Here is a 19,342-nt window from a genome sequence, read left to right as displayed (position 1 = left end):
ATTGGCAATATATCTGCTGAAACACATGCTTGATGACACAGATAGTAACTAATTCAGTGGGGCTGCCAACAGTCTCTGAGGTGACGCCTGAGATGATGATGAAATATCACAACATCTTCAATAAAGCTGCGGACTGCTGGCTGCTGTGCCTGCAGGCTCACATTGCTATCATCTTCACTCCCCCACTCTCCCTCCTCCTTCCCTCTCTCCCTCCTCCCTCCCTCCCTCTCGATTTCCCTCCCCCACTCTCCCTCCTCCTTCCCTCTCTCCCTCCTCCCTCCCCCTCTCTCCCTCCTCCCTTCCTCTCTCTCTATTTTCCTCCCCTTTCCCTCCTCCCTCCCCCCTCTCCCTCCTCCCTCCCTCTCTCTCTATTTCCCTCCCCCACTCTCTCTCCCCCTCCTTCCTCCCCTCTCTCCCTCCTTTCTCTACTTTCTCTCTCCTTCCTTCTCTCTCCATCCATCCTTTCTTTCCTGTCCCACTCTTCTTAGCATGTTCTTGGCTTATTGCATCAAGGACTTAATTATAAAACAGTGCCAACAAAGATGCCCTCTGTGGGGTGTTCTGTGTGTAAAATATACAAGTAGAATCTGGTTGACTTAAGATCCCAAATCTGATTTGTTTTCTATTCTTGTTTTTCAATTTTGTTATTTTAGTTTGAATTATACAGGGTTACATACAACTATTCCCATGCTAGTATAAAATACACTCTGAACACATTCCCCCAATATTTTTGATGTGTTTAAGATTACCTAGTGATAGTTAAAAATAAATGAGTTTAGAAACAACCTCTAAAGGGAGGAGTGTCATTTTCAGTCTGTCAGTGTTTATAAAAAGTCATTCAACAGGGCCACATATGTGGATGTTGCTAAATCTGTGTATCTGGAATTATATTCTTGGTGATTCAGATGAAAAATGGTGGTCTCTCTTACTCATCATATTGTAACCATTCATTATAAGTGTCTTATGTATAGAGAAATGCCAGTTTATGTTTTAATTCACTTTATTCATTTAATAGCACTAAACTGAAACTAAGTCACGTACAGTGTCATAGCTACAAGGTGGGTGGCTATACAGAATCACATCTCCACTGAATGACCCACTATGACGCCAGGCAAGCTGCTTGACATCTCTGAGCCTTGTTTCTTCATCTGTAAGACAGTAACAAGGAAGGGACTGCCACTGATTGTTTTGTAGGACTGTAGAGCATGTACACTGGAATCGTATGCATGTAAGAAGCTTCTATAACAGTATAGACTGTGGTAATAACTAAATATAGACATAAAGGTGCAGCCAGAAGATAGGCCTTTGTGTGTTTGGTTGGTTTGGTTTATTGAGACAGGGTTTCTCTGTGTAACTTCAGGCTGTCCTGGAACTAGCTCTGTAGACCAGACTGGCCTCGAACTCACAGAGATCTGCCTCTGCCTCCTGAGTGCTGGGACTGAAGGCATGTGTTACCACAGCCCAGCTCCATGATTTTAATTGTTAACGATTACATGTGTTGGCAAGGATGCAGAGCAACTTGACATTTGTCACATTATTTGTGGGGTGGCCATTAGTAGCAATTCTTTGGGGAGATATATGATGGTGTTTTCTGGACTAAACATCCAAATGATGGTTCTATATTCCTTGAGGGGAGTAGTGATGAGTTCTGACCTTTTGGATATAGACCAAAAGAATCATAGTGGACATATGATAGACCTGCACTCATGTTTTCTCTGACACTGACACATGACAAAGTTCTGAGTTCGTCATAGATGCCCATCAATGGGGTGAATGCATAAAGAAAACAGAGTATCTATACGCATCATGGGGCTTATTAGTAAAGAACCATGTGTCATTTGCTGGAAACTGGATGGAATCAGAATGATCAAACCAGGTGACACCAGACTTAGAGAAATGCTGTTATGTTTTCTCTCATACATAGAATCTAGATTTTATAAAAGGACATGAAAGTAGGAGGAGCCTATTGAGATGAATGGGTGGGAAAGAAAGGGATAAGGATGTTCAAAGCACACTAGATGCAGGTGTGGAAATGTCATAATGAAATGCATTCTTTTGCACAAGTGATATGGACTGATACCAAAATCAAAAGAAGAGAAGTGAGGCCTGATCAGCAGTAGGTATACAAAAATGGCTGCAGAAGCACTTTTTGTAATGACTGATACACTCTTAAGTTTTTGTCTGCAATGGAATGATTAAATAAACACACAAACAATAATGTATGATCTGAACAAATCTCCAACATACAATATAAGATGAAAGAAGATGGATGTAGATGGGTGCACACAATTGTGTGGCTGTTCAAATCCAAGATCAAACCATGATGCATCCAATTGATGGTGAGTTACAGTAGAGATTGTCCTTGGGAGTTTACTATGAGGGACTCAAAGAAATGATCTGGGATACTGATTAGGATTGAGGACTCTTTCTGCTTCGTGCTTGTGTTTTAAGATGTGAGCTCACAGCTACTGGGCCAGCACCATGCTCACCTGCTTGCGTCCATGCTCCCTGTGATGATGGTCATGGACTCACCCTCTGGAGCTCTGATTCCCAATTAAATGTATTTCTTATATGTTGCCTTGGTCATGGTTTCTTATCACAGTAGCAGGAAAGTAACTCTGACAGTAGGTGAGGTCAGGAAGCAGAAACCACTGTGTAGGGAGAGAAGAGAAGGAAGAGAAAAGCATCCAGTGCATGGCTGAGCGGCTGGGGTGGAGGGTGGGGGGACACAGAGGCACCAGTGCATGGCTGAGCGGCTGGGGTGGAGGGTGGGGGGACACAGAGGCGCCAGTGCATGGCTGAGCGGCTGGGGTGGAGGGTGGGGGGACACAGAGGCAGGGCTCTTCTATGCCTGCTTTAGGTTTTGGAGTCCTCTTTGTGCATTTTTCTTCTTCTTCTTCAGGAAATTGCTCAAAATTCTTGGCTCTGTGTAGCTCTTATTTTTAACATTATTTATGAATTCCTCTTGAATTATTTTATAGTTTTAGAAATTTTGATTTGAATGGGAAAGACAAATAGCTCCATCTGAATCCAGTCTCCAGAGGGCTTTGTTTGTGGTTTTTTTTTTTTTTTTTTTTTGGCTGTTCTAGTGAACTGAACATGGCCTTGCTAGACAAGTACTCTACTACTGAGCTACATTCTTAGCCCTTGGAATAGTTTTTGTTTATCAGAAACTGGGTTTCCCTATGTAGCCCAGGCTAGCCTCAAACCTCCATTTCCTAAGCGCTGGGATTATAGACATGTGCCATTGCACCTGTCGTCAGTCTGGCTTTTAAATGATGAACGCTGTGTAATTTTTCCAGTTCATCAGTATATAGCACACTCTTTTCCCTGGTTAGTTTTGAACATCTGATTAATCACAAGCCCAAAACTCATTTCTTTTACAAAATAAACTTAATTGTCTATTTTAAAAATGGGCAAAATCCCAACAGATTTTTCTAAATCATAAAATATAAACAACTAAAACCTGTGATGTTAGAAGCCAAGAATATTCACAGTCTAGTAGAAGCTGCTTGTGGACAGTGTTGCTGGGGCCGATTCCTACTGAAGGTAGTGGGCTGCTCATGCCACAGAGCGGTAGCCAAGGGATGGGGGCGATCCCGCAGTCCTCTCTGTGTGTCTGCTCATCCTAGCACCCAGGCCCAGGCAATGACTCCTAACTGGATCTCTGGCTGAGGGAAGGCAAGGGTGAGTTAGGGCAGCCTTCATCACTTCTCAGACACAGTGACTATCTATCTGCTCATGTTCAATGGCCATGACAAGTCAACTGGTCAATCCCAGTTGCAGAGAGGTGGAGATGCCCTTACCTCCCCAAAGAAGCACTCATTACAGGGCAGAAAACATTCAGATATTTAGGAACACGGACACAGCACATATGCACACAATACTTTTCTCTGCTTTGAATTTCCTACTTCCCAAATGACACCAATCAAAAATGGTCTATGGAAATTATTCTGGCTTCACAGGTATTCTGCAGTATCTACTAGTGTATTTTGAAAAGTACATAGATTGCTTACGTGTTAATCTGGAGGATCACACTGGAAACAATCTGATACACACATGTGAGAGCTTAGGTATGGTGCACAATAGTTAAGTGCAGATGTTGGTTAGTTTTATGTCCATTGGAATGAGCAACGGGATTCCCCATTTAAAATGCTGCTTGCTTCTGGGTGGTCTGTGAGAATCTATCTGTGTGAGATTGGCCCTTGAATTAGTCAAGTAGGTTTCCTCCCCATTGTGCCTGGGCAATGTGCTACCTACCAAGGCAAGGAAGGAGGAAAGGGGCCCCTTCTCTGCTTCTGGCCCTGGACAGGGATTTATATGCTCGATCCCTTGGGGCTCAGGCCTTCAGATGGAGCCTGATACCTGGCTTTCCTGGGCCTCTAGCCTGCTGATGCAGGTGACCGGCCCTCTGAGGCACAAGTGCTTGAGTTCTCAGTCCTAAGTCATGTATTTGGTTTCATTTCTGTGGAGAAACTTGACAAATATAGTATTCTAGAGAAGGCAAAGACAATGTTAGGGGAATAAGGGGAGGAAGGGAACCAAAGAAAGGGAGAATTGGCTCCCTTCTTTGGAACATTCCTGTACTGTGTTTTAATTTAGTCTGTAGCATATGGCAGGTACATAAATGAAACTGTTAAAGCCTAAGAATATTCACAGTTCACTCAGCTGTCTTTAAGATTGCTGCACAGACCTCCTTCCTGATGGGATGTGGAGCTTATCAACCCCTGTTTCTTGGGGGAAAGTGGAGCCGCCCCTCGTGGTGTGCATAACCTTGGTGGTCTTGAAGTGTTGCTGACCCTGGGTTAGTGTGCATCCCAGGTGTGGAGAGACAGGCTAGCGAACTTTCCCTGAGGTGGCTTTGGCATCACCTAGCTACCACACATTTCTCAGCCAGCTTAAAAAAAAGGTTGTGATAGGGTATCTAAATGAGTCTCTGAAAAGTGACATGGAGAACTCATTTTCTGGGAAAGGCACCTGCTTGGGAATCCATTTCAGAGTATTCAGCCAAGGAAGGAGGTATCTACCCAAGTCTGGGGGATGGGAATGCTGAGGTGAGCTGCAGTGTCTGATTCCTCTTGAACTCTTACTTTCCTCCCAATTTCCCTTCTCGAGTGTGCCCTGGGGTCAGTTTCCACACCAAGTCTAGATTTCTGGTGTGGTGGCCATAGCCAGGAAGTTCTAGAAGGATCTAACCTCTATCTCTGGATCCAGTACAGAGGCTCATCATCAAGTCACAGCTGAGGAAAGTCAAGCAGGTACCTTGAAGCTCAGAATGGGGTCACATGGCAGAGAAAATAACAGGGGCGTCCCAGGCTGAGCATCATCAAAGGGTCACTGGTTGGGTGGGGGCTCTGGGAAGATGTTTGAAGTCCACTGTGAGACCCTGCCAGGGGAAAGATAGATCCGCAGGGGAGGGAGCTAAGGTTTCAGACACTATTTACACAGGGTCTAGGGAGATGAAGGCTAAGTTCTCGTGCCTTCTCCAGAAGCCTGCCTTATGTTGTTGCTCTGCCTCTGAAAGCTGCTCTTCATCCCAGGGAAAGACCTGGAGGCTGGGGAAGAATTGTCGGATGGGGAGATGGAGATGGGAATCGTAGTACAATGCTGAGCACAAGCAAGCAGTTCCTGAGTGGGTGCCATGGACCAGAAAGGAGAGGAGAGTTTCACTTCAGTAGATAAGGGGTGAGGTAGAGGATAGGGAACTAGTAGAGATACTTTGGGATTTCTAGAGAAAAATTTAAACCATCCTGGACTGTTTGTTACCTTGTTATTTCCTGGATTTTAAAAATATATTTTAAAGGGATTGCTGTAAGGCTTTTTATTGCAGGATACATTTTGCTTACTGTAACTACAAAGTCAGTAAATCACAATTTTACAGATCTCCAATAGCTTGACAGCTGGCCTGTGACATAAAACTTCTTAACTCCATCACAGAGACAGTCCATTGTATTTTAAAATCTGCATTCTAGCATATTCTGTGCCTTGGAAATGCATAGTTCTACCTTACATATTTTCATGTCTTTGTATGTGAAGAGGGATAGTAATATACTGCTATTTGTAACTCATCTTTTACCTGCCCAGTTGTCACCAGATAACTTTCTTATGTATGCCTTACTTCTCCTAACATCATGTAGCCAGTCTTCTGGAATGTCCCCTAGCTCATTATCACAAAGACAAAGCCTTAGACTCTCTGGCTCCTTGCATCCTTACAGCTCCAAGAGACAAGACTCTGTCTCCTTGGATCTAGAATCAATAGGGCCAGCATGAAGAGACTCAGCTGAAGATTCCTTTAATTGCAAGTAACAGAAGCGTCTCAATCAATAGAAAGGATTCATTATTTTGCTGTCCAGGAGGACAGTTCAGGAGTTGGTTAACTGAGGCGATCTCAGGGGTGTCCTCTGAGGTTCAGGTTCTTTCTGCCTCTGTTGTCTGGCTGATGTATAGTTGGGCTTGTTCTCTTGCAGTTGTCAGGCTCTTGGAAACCCTTCCATACAGTACACTTGTTATAACAGTAGCCAAGATCCAACATTGTGCTTGTTCTCGATCTCCTCCCTCCCCCCCCCCACACACACTATTTATTTTATCTTGTATAAGAACCGAGAAATAGCGTCTACAAGCTTCTGTTGTGTAACTTTTCTTGGGGATACATGAACAAATGTCTACCCCAGTTAGAGTGCCAACACTTAGTGAACCAATGAGTTTATTGAGGTTATGAACAAGATCATGGGTAACTGAAAGACAGCTGCATCACCCTAAAACCCATCCCAACATGGATGTTGACTTACAAAGGCAGTATCCCTGGATCTTACCTCACAACTTGCAGACAGCTCCGCTGAAAGGAGTCTCTGCAGCATTTGCACACTGCAACCCTGGGGAAATGAGTCTTCTGTCCGTCTTATAGGTTTATCAGCTTCCTGGGACCTCCTCCCTCTCTTTGGGAAGGAGGAGGAAATAGTTTAAAGCAGCTTCTAGCAGCCTCCCTTATATCATTTGGTGTCGGAAAATATTTAAAAAGGAAAAAATATTACTAGATGGTCTTCTAGTGCAGGGTCAAACTTGATTTTCCAGTGTTTTAACTTTTGTACACTAATCCAGTAATTTCAATAGGTTAACCATTTATGGATTCCTTTTGGAAAATTTTACTGTTGTTGCCTTTGGCTAGTTGGTCTTGTCACCTGGTATTCCTGGTAGTTTTGAGTGACTAAGAATGTAGGTGAGTTATTAAGAGATGCTGGGTGATATTGTCTTCTCTACACCCGGGAGTTACATCAGAGGCAGATCACCTTGTTCTAGTCAAGGACTGACATAGTTTAAAGATAGATTTAACTCTCCTGAAGGGGTCAACTTTTTTGTTTGTTTGTTTGTTTGGAGGGGTCGACTTCTAATGTAACTCTCTCTACCTCTTTCCCTTTCCTGGTCTCCCTTGGTTTAGTTTCTGTTCCTATGACAAATACCCCAACAAAAGCAATCTAGGGGGAGAAAAGGTTTGCTGCATCTTACAGTTCCAGGTCACAGTCCGTCATCGAAGGGACATCAGAGCAGCAGAGCTTAAGGGAGCTGCTCAGCAACATCTATAATCAGGAAGACAAAACAAAGAATCCATTCCTGTCATGCTCTGGCCACTCTCTCCTTGTTATTCATTCCAGGGCCTAGCCTTTGAAATGGTACCATCCAAAGTCTGGCTGGGTCTTCTGCCCCATTTAACCCAGTTAGGAAAATTACTCACAGGCATGCCCACAGGTCAACCTAATCTAGACAGTTCTCCATTGATACTCCTTTCCCTGGTGGTCCTAGATGTTTGTCAAGTTGACACTTTAAAGGAACCACACCTCCCCACCTTTCTCTTATCCTTACCCCTCCTCTTCCTGTTCCCTCCCTTCCTAGCCCCTCCACTTTCATCTTCTCCCCTCTTCTTTCTTACCTCTTCTTACACACCTTTCTTCATCTATCTCATCTTGTTGAGATGAGATCTGACTATGTTGTGTAGGCCACCCTCTAGCTCCTGTCTCAACTTCCCAGTGTAGCTGGCTCCAGCTTCTAGTTTGCTTTTATTTCTGTGTGCTGTCCTTTAGGGTTTCTCATATGCCTTGTGACCTAGAGCATGCATTGCACCCACTCCATACATGAACGTTTATGTGCATTCCCTGCTTGAGTGGTACTTACATGCATATGTCATCACCACTTGTCTTAGTCACTGTTCTGTTGCTGTAAAGAGACATCATGACTTAAGGCAACTCATAAAAGAAGGCATTTAACTGGGGCCTTGATTATCGTTCAGAGGCGTAGTCCACTATCATCATGGTATAGAGCATGGGGCACAAAGGCATGATGCTGGAGAAGTAACTGATAGCTGCATCCTGACCCACAAGCAAAGAGAAGGGGGGGTGGTACTGGACCTGGCATGGGCTTTTGGAACCTCAAAGCACCCCCACTGTGCGCAACACATTTCCTCCAACAAGGCCACACCTCCTAATCCTTCTAATCTTATCAAAGAGTTCCACTCCCTGGTAACTAAGCATTCTATGGGAGTCATTTTTATTCAAACCACCACAACACTCAAAAGTCCATAGTTTACATGGGGCTCATTCTTGGAATTGGATGGGGATTGGGAAGACATCCCCATGGCATGAATGCATCAAACTGAAACAGTTCTTGGTGCTCAAATCCTTACCTCAACCTTATCCCAACAATCATGAAGCAAAACCAACCAAACAAAACCCTCAACACAATCGGACCTTTTGAAACACTTTTAAAAAGCAAAATTGCATGTTCCTTCCCCTCTAAAATCTCCCATTTATGAAGTCGTCTGCTTTGGAGAAAGGAAAAATTTTCTGGTTTTGAAGCCTTTAAGCAATGAAAGCTGGATCTGTGGAAAGGCATGGTTACTCCCTATATACAACCACACCCTTGATTTCTAATTGGGTTTAATTTTCTATTTTACATGACGTTTTATCTCCTCCCTTTTGTAGGAGGATACTACATCGAGACTTGAAATCAAAGAATATATTTCTGAAAAACAATCAACTGAAAATTGGTAAGATGTTTCAAATGTCTGCTGTAAAGCTACAAGCAAGTTTATCCTAGGTTTAGTCACAGTGAGCTCAAGTGCATAGTTCAAGCTAGCGCTGTAATCCAGCCCCGGCTTCTTCAACCTCCTCAGATATTTGCTCTTATCTGGATGAGACCAGCAAATCCCAGTTACTTTGTTTCTGATTGTCTGATCTAAATTGAAGCATAAAGCACTTGCTACATGGCTGATGGATTTGACAGGCATGCTTTGCAGTCCTCCTCTTGTTTTGCTGGTTTCATTAATGCTGCAGGTTCCTCATCTACTGAAAAGTTTTATGATTTTTATGTGTATGGGCATTATGCCTGTATGTATGTTTGTGCACCACAAGCATGCAGTACCAACTGAGGCCAGAAGGGAGTGTCGGATCCCCTGTAGCTACAGTTACAGCTTGGTTGTGAACTGTGGGTGCTGTGGATTGAACCTGGGTACTCTGTAAGAGCAGCCAATGAGTGTTCTTAACTGCTGACCCATCTCTCCATCCCCCACTCACTAACTTTAGTACATCAGCGAACAGTGACCATACATAATTTAAATGCTGCTATAATGGCTTTATTAATGTTTAATTCTTTGGAAGTATATCCCCATTCAAACAGTTTCTCAGTTGTCAAAATATCATATAGAGTGTTCTTAGAAGAAAAGAATACAGGTATTTGGCTAATTAGAGAAGTCAGTGGATTCAAATTTTTATATGTATATTTGTGAATAGTTTAAATCCTTAGAATTTCCCCTTTGAAAACAAAGATCAAAATTAAGATCAAACTCTTCTCCCTGCAGGGGAACTTTCATATCTTCACATTTAGTCCTTCTAGAATTCCCACTAGTTATTATCATACTTCAACTGGCTTAATAGCCAGTTATTTTGATTTTCTATAATTCTAGAAGTAAGAAATCTGAGGCTATATAATTCACTTTCCTTGTTTGGTCGTCTTTCTCCTATAAAGCACATATGTCTAAAGCTATTGATCACCATTATGGAATTTAAAATGTCACTCTCCTTTTCCTTTAAGATAGCATGAAGGCACGGCATAATAAATGATGAAGTTAAATCAGTTTTAGTTGTTAATTTCCAATGGTGGTTTTTGTTTTTTTAAAACATCTGCACAAATTAACCGCAATTTCCAGGGGATTTTGGAGTCTCTCGGCTCCTAATGGGATCGTGTGAGCTGGCTACAACTTTAACTGGGACCCCCCATTATATGAGTCCTGAGGCCCTGAAGCACCAAGGCTATGATGCCAAGTCTGACATCTGGTGAGTAGGTGGTGGCCAGCCCCAGGGACCTCTTCTCTGCTGTCTAAGGGGACTGTGGTGGCTGGCCCCAGGGACCTCTTCTCTGCTGTCTACGGCGGCTCTACACTTTGTTTTGAAGTTCATCTGCTTACTCCAGCCACTCACTTTGTCCCTTTTGGCATTTGAGTTGTTCTGTGTCCAGAGGGAGAGAGGGCTTGGAGCTTGTTATACTCTGTGAAATTCATTTCAAAGATTCTCTCTATTCATAGATGAGTTGGCTGTTTTAGATTCTGTTATTCCTGAACCACAGGGGAAAATTCTTAATGTGGTGGAGACATTAAATTTTGATGTGCTTCGGCTAGCCTATTTAAAGCATTTGTCATCCTTAAAACTGTGCTTTGTTTTATTTTAAGGTTAACTCCCAGCTCTGTAGGGAATATGCTGCTTTTCTGCATTTTTAGAGAATTTTACCATATACACTAGATTTATGGGTAGCCTATATTTACTGTTTCCTAGTTTTCAGTTATAGAGACATCTGTGATGTTTCACTTCCATGGCGCTCTTGGGCCAGGCAGAGCAGCTGTTAGCAGCAGGCCCTGTCCAGGGAGTGTTGCTGTACTTTGAAGGGAGCTTACATAATTTTCAGCATCCAAGGGTTGAAGGACAATCTAGCAGAGAGCTTGTTAATTAAGTAAATAATTATTGTATGCAAATCAACCTTAAGTAGTTCTAAGCTTTCAAAGATGAGCAATGAGAAAGAGGTGCCCACTTCTGTTTTCTAAAGATGATGTGTAGAAAATGACCTTTTGTGTGGTTAGGGAAAAGTGAACCCTACAGAGCAGCTGGCTTAGGGTCCATGTAAGAATTATTTCTCTCTTTACTTTGGTGCCTCCCACGGGAGAGGAGCTGTCAAGATTTGCTCTGGCTCTGACCTTCCACATAAATCGCATTCCTTCATTTCAGTCTCATGATTGTTTGTTTTGAGGTTCTCCACTGAAGCTTGTTCTTGTTGGAGTCTTTTGTCCTAGAGGTCCATTTCAGCTCACCCATCACTTTCCCTAATCCTTGCCCATGTGCACCCCATACCAGAGTAAAAATAAAACTTGAACTAAAAGCAGAAAACAAAACCTACAAAGAAATGCCACCAGGAACACCTTCTTTTGGGAGCCAAAGATCTCAGGGCTTGGCATGAGATCTTAGGCCATGCTTGGCCGGCCACATAGTTATATATTAACCTTTACATAGCAGCTCCTTAGAACCTCAGCTCAAGAAAAGAAACAACTTAACCCAGTCCTCCACCCTATGTTCCACCCACAGGCTAAGTCACTTAGGCAACCCTTCCTGGAGCCCTTATTCATGAACCCTTTGCCCTGCCCAGCATCCTTTCTTTGTGGTTTCCTAATATCCTGTCTACACTAACACCTGGTACACAAACAACCCATTCTACCCCTCCTCATATCCTGCTCTGCTGACTATCTAAGCTAGCCTGAGAAAAATAAAGTTTGCCACTTGATCAGAATCCTGTCTTGTGGTCGTTCTTTCTGCGTCTCTTGTCCCCATTCCCTATCCCTGACTCTCTTGCTCCAGGTTGACGTCCCAAGGGTCGGGACAACCTTCCTTTACATCATTTGATTGAGCGCATACTTCTTCCTCAGCACTGTGCAATAACCTGGGTATAAAAGCAGAATCACTTGGCTCTTACTCCTTGTGAAAAACCCTGCTCATTTTTTGATTCCTTCTCCTGCTCAAAGGTAGCAATCCTGGGCTTTTCAATGACTATTAGTTACCTACCCACCTCTCTCTTCACACTTAATTTTAAAAATATTATGGATTTTAAAATAGATTCAAATAGGATTGGAGGGGAAAAAGTAGGGGAGAAGAACTGGGAGGGGAGGATGGGGGAGGTTGTAGCTGGGATGTAAATGAATAGATGAATAAAAAACAGATTTAAATATATAATGTCTCCATGATTTATGATTATGTAACCTTAAGTTATTGTAGCATGCCATCTGATTAAGAGTAGATAACTTCAGAAGGCCATTGTTTAAATCTCAGGGATGATGTGTGACAATATACTTGTCCCTTTAGACAGGGCATCCACACCTATTTGCCAGATCAGAAGGATAGAACCCCAAGGGAAACAAAGCAACTTCTTCACTTCATCTGTGCCCATTCCACTTGTCTACATATTGTCCTTGAATTACACAGGAAATTATAAGAATATCAAGCAGTATGCCTGTGGTGTCTTGTGGCTACAAAAATACCTGACACATACAAAATCTATTCCAGCTTTAGATCAGCTCCCCTGCCGTGATTATAAACCACTCAGCAAGTATGAGCTGAGACTGTATCATCATCTTGACCCCAAATAACCACTTTATTATGAATTTAGTAATTACTTTGCTGGTATCTAAATCAAAACAGGCTTATCTAGTAGCTGCCAAACCTAAAGTGGAACAAATATCGGAGAACTATTAATTACTGTGGCAGATAGAGAAGTGTTACAAGTGATCTTAGGGAGACACTCAGAAAAATTAGATTGCATGAGCTGAGAACCCATCTCAGCCTCTGAATGGGTAGCATCTATGTACTGTGGAATGTTTTCTTGGGACTGGGAGTACATATGAATAATTTATAGATTCGTTGCTTCAGCACTAATAGTGGGACATACTATATTTACAGCACTTCAAAAGAATTAGTCTAATGCTAATTACATTTCATCTGTTAACACTTGCCCATATGCAACCTTCCCTTCCTTCTGTAATCTGTTAGACCTGCCTGGGTTTGATTATTTATAGTATTCAAGTACAGGAAGTTGATCTCAAAAGATACCTTGGTTCCAAAAGTTGAAAAACAGTTATTTGGAAAGTTACAATAATAAGAGTCATCAAGGACAGTGCTTTGAACACAGCTAATATATATGTTTGCTACTAAAAAGGTTTTCACCCCCACAGGAGAAATATAAGTTTGACTTGTGTTCCTTGACTGGTTCTTTGTAGACAGAAGCTTCTGACCCACCTGGTCCCATAGATGTTCAGTCCCAAATAAACACACAGAGGCTTATATTAGTTATAAACTGTTTGGCTGATGACTCAGACTTCTTATGACTAGCTCTTTCTTAACTATAACCCATTTCTATTGATCTATGTATTTCCACTTGGTCTTGTCTTACTGGTGATGCCTGGATCTCTTTCTTCCTCAACAGCTGCATGGTGTCTTGCTCCCAAATCCTTCTCTGCCTTTCCTCTTCCCAGAATTCTCCTTGTTTTATAGTCCTGCCTATACTGCCTGCCTGGCCAATCAGCATTTATTCATCAACCAAAAAGAGAAACATATATTCATAGCATACAGAAGGACATCCCCTATCAAATTGATTGAATTATGAATAGTTAATGCCAGTTTTCAGAGGGAAAGAGACAGTATTTTGGGGATGGTAGTTCTGTAATTAAGCAGAAGTGAAGCAATTATCTTACTGTCAATCTTATTTCCCTTATGAGAGTCAGCTAGGCTGTGTTTGTTGGGTGTTTTAAATGGGAAGAATGGTAGTGGGAATCACACTGGTGGAGTCCAGTTCATGCTTAATTATGGACCCAGGCTTTCATGATCTCAGAAGGCAAGCTTAACTATAGGTGGATTAAAACATAGAGGGAACAGCACTTGCCTGTTCCACCTGGCCCAAGGCCATGTCCTCATTGGAGAACAGTAATCACACCAGTGCCCATTCCTCTAGAAGGCACCCCAACCCAAGAGCCTACTTTCCAGCCTATACAGGAACTGCTTGGGTTAAGGGCAAGCGAAATGGACCTTTTGTACCAGTTTTCTTCAGCAACAACTCAGAAGGCTAAGGGATGTCAGCTGTTGCCACGGGAGCTGCAACCAATTTAACTTATGTGTCTGATTCTATTTTCTTCACCAGAAAACAAATGGTTCCACTGCAGTCTGCTTTCTCTTAGAGGGGGCTCCAGTTTAAAGTAGTCTCTGCAGCAAGACTCTCTCCAGTTTAAGGGTCCAGGCTATACCCAAAAGGGGCTGTCATGGAATGCTAGAGTATGAGCAGTCAAGGGCTGTACTGAGCCCACATTGCGTAAAAGCTTTTACTCAGTCTTTAGAGATGCTATGCTACATTGGCTGAAGCTAGTTACGTGCACTCAAGTACACTCACCCATATGTGACATGACAACTCCAGTAACAACAGGGAAGGACATATTCATAAGTAAAGGGAAAAGACTGTGTGGAAAGTACAGTCACCCCTACCCCCGACCCCGAATTCTCCATCTTGTAAGAATGCCAGGCTGGGCTATAGGAAAGATACTGGAGGGGGAAGGTTGGAACAGACTAAAGAAAGGTAGATTTTCTCTGACCTGATACATCCTACTATTTCTGATGTTCATTACATCTTAAAAGAGTCCTGGGAGACTACATAAAATGAATGAAGCAGCTGGTACTATAAGCAGTGGAGACTGTTGCCAAATTCATCCTGAATGGGATAGTGGAATGGATACTGGTTAGGATGGAAGGATGTCTTATTATTATTAATCTCTTCTCCATAGCAGATGGAGAGAGCACTGTTCGTGGTCTTTTCCTAGACTGTAGTTTGTATAGAATACTTAGTGCTGGCCTCAAGAACATCTGAAGATGAAAAATATTTTCTTTGCCTTCCAGCCAGGTTTTCTCATGTTGCTCCTCTTTCTTGTTTCTCTCTTCCATGGCTATTGGCCTTAATATTCCATTGGTCAAATTCCTGTAGAGGACATGGTAGTATCCTGGGAGGTCCAGAAGGGCCAGATCATCTTCAAACACTAGAACTTAATAGGAACAGGATGGTCTAGTTGGGGGAAGGACACACACACACACACACACACACACACACACACACACACACACACACACACACACAGAGAGAGAGAGAGAGAGAGAGAGAGAGAGAGAAAGGAGAGAGAGAGAGAATTATCTTGATAGAGGGAGTCATTATGGGATTAGTGGCACTAGGGAAATTCTCAGAAACACACAAGGATGACCCCCAAAGTGTCTGCACAAGTTTGCACTCCCACCAGTAATGGAGGAGTGTTCTCCTTGCTCCACATCCTTTCCAGCATAAGCTATCATTTATGTTATTGATCTTAGCCATTCTGACAGGTGTAAGATGGAATCTCAGAGTCATTTAAATTTGCATTTCCATATGGCTAAGAATGTTGAACAAGTGTTTTTCTGCCATTTGAGATTCTTCTTTTGAGAATTCTCTGTTTAGGTCTGTACCATATTTTTAATTGGATTATTTGGGGTTTTGATGTCTAGTTCTTTATATATTTTGGATATCAGCCCTCTGTCAGATGTGAGGTTGCTGAAGATCTTTTCCCATTCTGTGGGCTGTCATTTTGTCTTGTTGATTGGGTCCTTTGCCTTACAGAAGATTTTCAGTTTCATGAGGTCCTATTTATTAATTGTCGATCTTAGTATCTGTGCTACTGGTGGTCAATTCAGGAAGTTGTCTCCTATGCCAATACATTGAGGGCTATTTCCTACTTTGTTTTCTATCAAGTTGAGTGTGTCTGGATTTATGTTGAGGTCTTTGATCCACTTGGAATTGAGTTTTGTGCAGGGAATAAATATGGATCTACTTGCATTCTCCTACCTACCACCGTCCATTTATGTAAACACTATTTGTTGAAGATGTTTTCTTTTCCCATTGTACAATTTTGTCAAAAATCAGGTATCCATAGGAGTATGGATTTATGTCTGGGTCTTCAATGTGACTTCATTGACCCACCTGACTTCTTTTTATGCCAATACCATTCAGTTTTTACTTTTGTAACTTTGTAGTAGATCTTGAGATTAGGGATGGTGATACCTCTAGCATTTCTTTTATTACACAGGATTGTTTTACTTATCCTGGTTCTTTTTTTTTTTTGGTTTTCTATATGAAGTTGGGTATTATTCTTTCAAGGTCTGAAAAGAATTGTGTTGGAATTTTGATGGGGATTGCATTGAATCTGTAGATTTCTTTTGATAAGATGGCAATTTTTACTATTTAATCCTACCAATCCATGAGCATGAAAGATCTTTCTGTCTTCTGATATCTTTTCCAATTTCTTTCTTCAAAGACTTGAAGTTCTTGTGGGGACACAATTACCCTGGTACCCAAACCACACAAAGACTCAACAAAAAGAGAGGATTTCCCTCTTGAACATTGATGCAAAAATACTCAATAAAATATTGGCAAATAGAATTCAAGAACACATCCAAAAGATCATTCACTGTGATCAAGTGGGCTTCATCCCAAAGATGCAGGGATGGTTCAACATATGAAGATCTGTCAATGCAACCCACCATATAAGCAAATCAAAAGAAAAAAAAAAAACCATGATCATCTCATTAGATATTGAAAAAGTCTTTGACAAGATCCAACACGTCTTCATGATAAAAGTCTTGTAGAGATCATGAATACAAGGAATGTACACTAAATATAATAAAAGCAATATACAGCAAGCTGATAGACAACACTAAGTGAACTCAAAGCAATTCCACTAAAATCAGGAATAAGACAAAGCTGTCTATTCTTTCCATACCTATTTCATATAGTACTCAAAATTTTAGCTAGAATAATAAGACAAAAAGAGATCAAGGGCATACAAGTTGGAAGGGAAGAAGTCAAACTTTTACTATTTGCAGATGATATGATAATATATATAAGCAACCCCAAAAAATCTACCAGGGAACCCCTACAGCTGATGAACACCTTTAATGAAGTGGCTGGATATAAGATTAACTCAGAAAATATCAGTAGTGCTCTTATAATACAATAAAATGGGTGAGAAAGAAATCAGGGAAACCACACCCTTCACAATAGCCACAAACAATATAAAATATCTCAGGGTAACTCTAAACAAGCAATGAGAAAGACCTGTGCGTTTTGTTTTTGTAAGTTTCATCATACTTGGGCAGTTTATGCTAATATTCAATTCTAAGAGTTGTTTAAGCTATTATACACTAAAGGGAAACCCATTCTTCTTGCATTAGCTTTGTTTCTTTCTCTTTCCATTTAACTGTGGTCATTTTGTATGCTTTTTAAATTTAAATTTCCTTTTGAGAATTTCGTACATTGTACTTTATTACATCATCTCCGTCTTTCCTGTACCCCTAACTCCTCCCATTTATCCCCTACTTCCAAATTCATGACTGCTTTTTTATAATTATTGTCATTAATGTGTGTGTGTGTACGTGTGTGTGTGTGTGTGTGTGTGTGTGTGTGTGTGTGTGTGTGTGTGTACGCACGTAAAACCCACTGAGCACATTTATTTTGCTCTTTCTTGGGACTGGTTGACCTATCAGGAGTGTAGTCCTTGGAGGAGTTTGATTCTCCCTCTCCCAGAAGCCATTGATTGCCTGTAGCTCTTCATATACATAGCTTAATGAAAACATCAGAATGCCTCTCAATCACATCAAATGGAAATAGTACCTAAAAGATGATAAGACTTCCCAGCACACTAGAGTTATGCATGCTGGGGCAGTTTTCTGCTTGAGGGTCTGGCAGATCTTTGAAGGAGTAAATTTAGCTGCACGGAGACAAGGCAGTTGTCATTTCATTTGCAATTCATTATCAGTCCGAGCTTTGGAAACCTGCTCTGTAGTTGTGGCAACCTGGACAGATGGCAACTTGGGAGATTTAGGGTGGGATATGTCTCACATGTACCTGATTCCCACTTTCCCTTTCTTTTGTACAGTGATCCCTTGGGATATATCTGTTTAGCTCTTCAAAGTTGGATGTATTTTGGAAAAAGAAAGGAATGCAAATCACAGACATTTAAGTAAAATGCACTTGGAGAATGTGTGTGTGTGTGTGTGTGTGTGTGTGTGTGTGTTTGGCTGATTCTGCTTCCTAACACTGGTGCATTCTATCTTCAAAAGGATGGGATTTAGGAAGAAATATAATAAGTTTCATATTAAAATATCTGGCTGGAAATTGGAGAAAATAAAAGTGTAGGTATATGCAGTTATAGTTATCAGAATAAACAATACTCTAACAGATAGGTTTTAAAATCTATGACTGGATAATCAAGACATCTTTGACCCCAAATACCATAGACGTTTGTTCAGTTGCATTGTCTCATATTTCTTTTGCTAGCACCTACTTCTTGTGTGTGCACTGTGGCAATGCAGTTCCCTTTCTACAGGGTCCTGGCTAATAAATGAAGCCTCTGTGTATTCAAGCTTAAGCACATAGCAACAGATGGAAGTGATCCAAGTAAATATAAAGCAGCCTGCTTGAAGTATAGCTAAGAGGATTTCCATAAAAGAGTAGTCACATCAACACCCTTTTGTTACTTAATCAGACTGTGGATCCAATTATTCTATCATCTGTTTAGCAAAGCAATTGTGCATTCATTTTATAACCTTAATAAATGCACCAAGCATGGCTCAGGTGGAGTTAGGTCTCCACAACACCAGGGTTTATTTTGTGATGTGCTCACAGTTCATAGACCTCTAGTCCCTGTTTGCTTCTAAGCTGTGTAAAAGCAAAATTCATGCTGATGGCTCTCCTTTCACTTTTCCAGAGGGTCTCATAGCATTCCCTGTATTTTCTTTGATCAGATGCCCTGTGTGCTCTTGCCTAAGGCCTCAGCAATCATTAATGGTGTATTATAGCTCCATACAAAATGTGAAGTAAGTTTGAAGTCAAACCCTGTCTGAAAGGCCCTGTTGGAGCCAGCCCCAATTTCTAACTCAAGAGCCTATAATGATCTGAAATGCTCAGATAGAAGCAGCATTGAGAGGCAGATTGACACAGAGCTCACGTCTATGTAAGCAGGCAGGCAGGGTTGTAATCCTAGTTCTACCACCTGCTCAGTGTGGATGGTACCCTGAACCACTTACCTGACCCAATTGCAATTATAATAATAGTTGTGAGGCAAATTCAGTGAGTTAAAATATGGCTCAGTGGATAAAGTGTTTACTATGCAAGCAACAGCACCCAATTCAGATCCCCAGGACCCATGTAAAAAGTTGGGCCATCAAGGAGGCCACCTACAATCCCAGCACTCAGG

At 41.7% G+C, this 19,342-nt stretch overlaps 1 protein-coding gene across 1 annotated transcript in view; it reads left to right on the top strand.

The window, feature by feature from the left end:
• Nek11 (NIMA related kinase 11) overlaps positions 1-19,342 on the top strand; it is a 219,897-nt gene that overhangs the window by 55,404 nt on the left and 145,151 nt on the right. The window contains 2 exon segments of the mRNA XM_035443911.1: positions 8,973-9,037; positions 10,196-10,322. Coding sequence (XP_035299802.1) covers positions 8,973-9,037; positions 10,196-10,322 — 192 coding nt within the window.

This window comes from Cricetulus griseus, chromosome 4 (genome assembly GCF_003668045.3).
Source record: "Cricetulus griseus strain 17A/GY chromosome 4, alternate assembly CriGri-PICRH-1.0, whole genome shotgun sequence".
Taxonomy (NCBI): Eukaryota; Metazoa; Chordata; class Mammalia; order Rodentia; family Cricetidae; genus Cricetulus; species Cricetulus griseus.
Note: the sequence above shows the minus strand (reverse complement) of the source record. Positions and strands in the feature narration are given on the sequence as shown.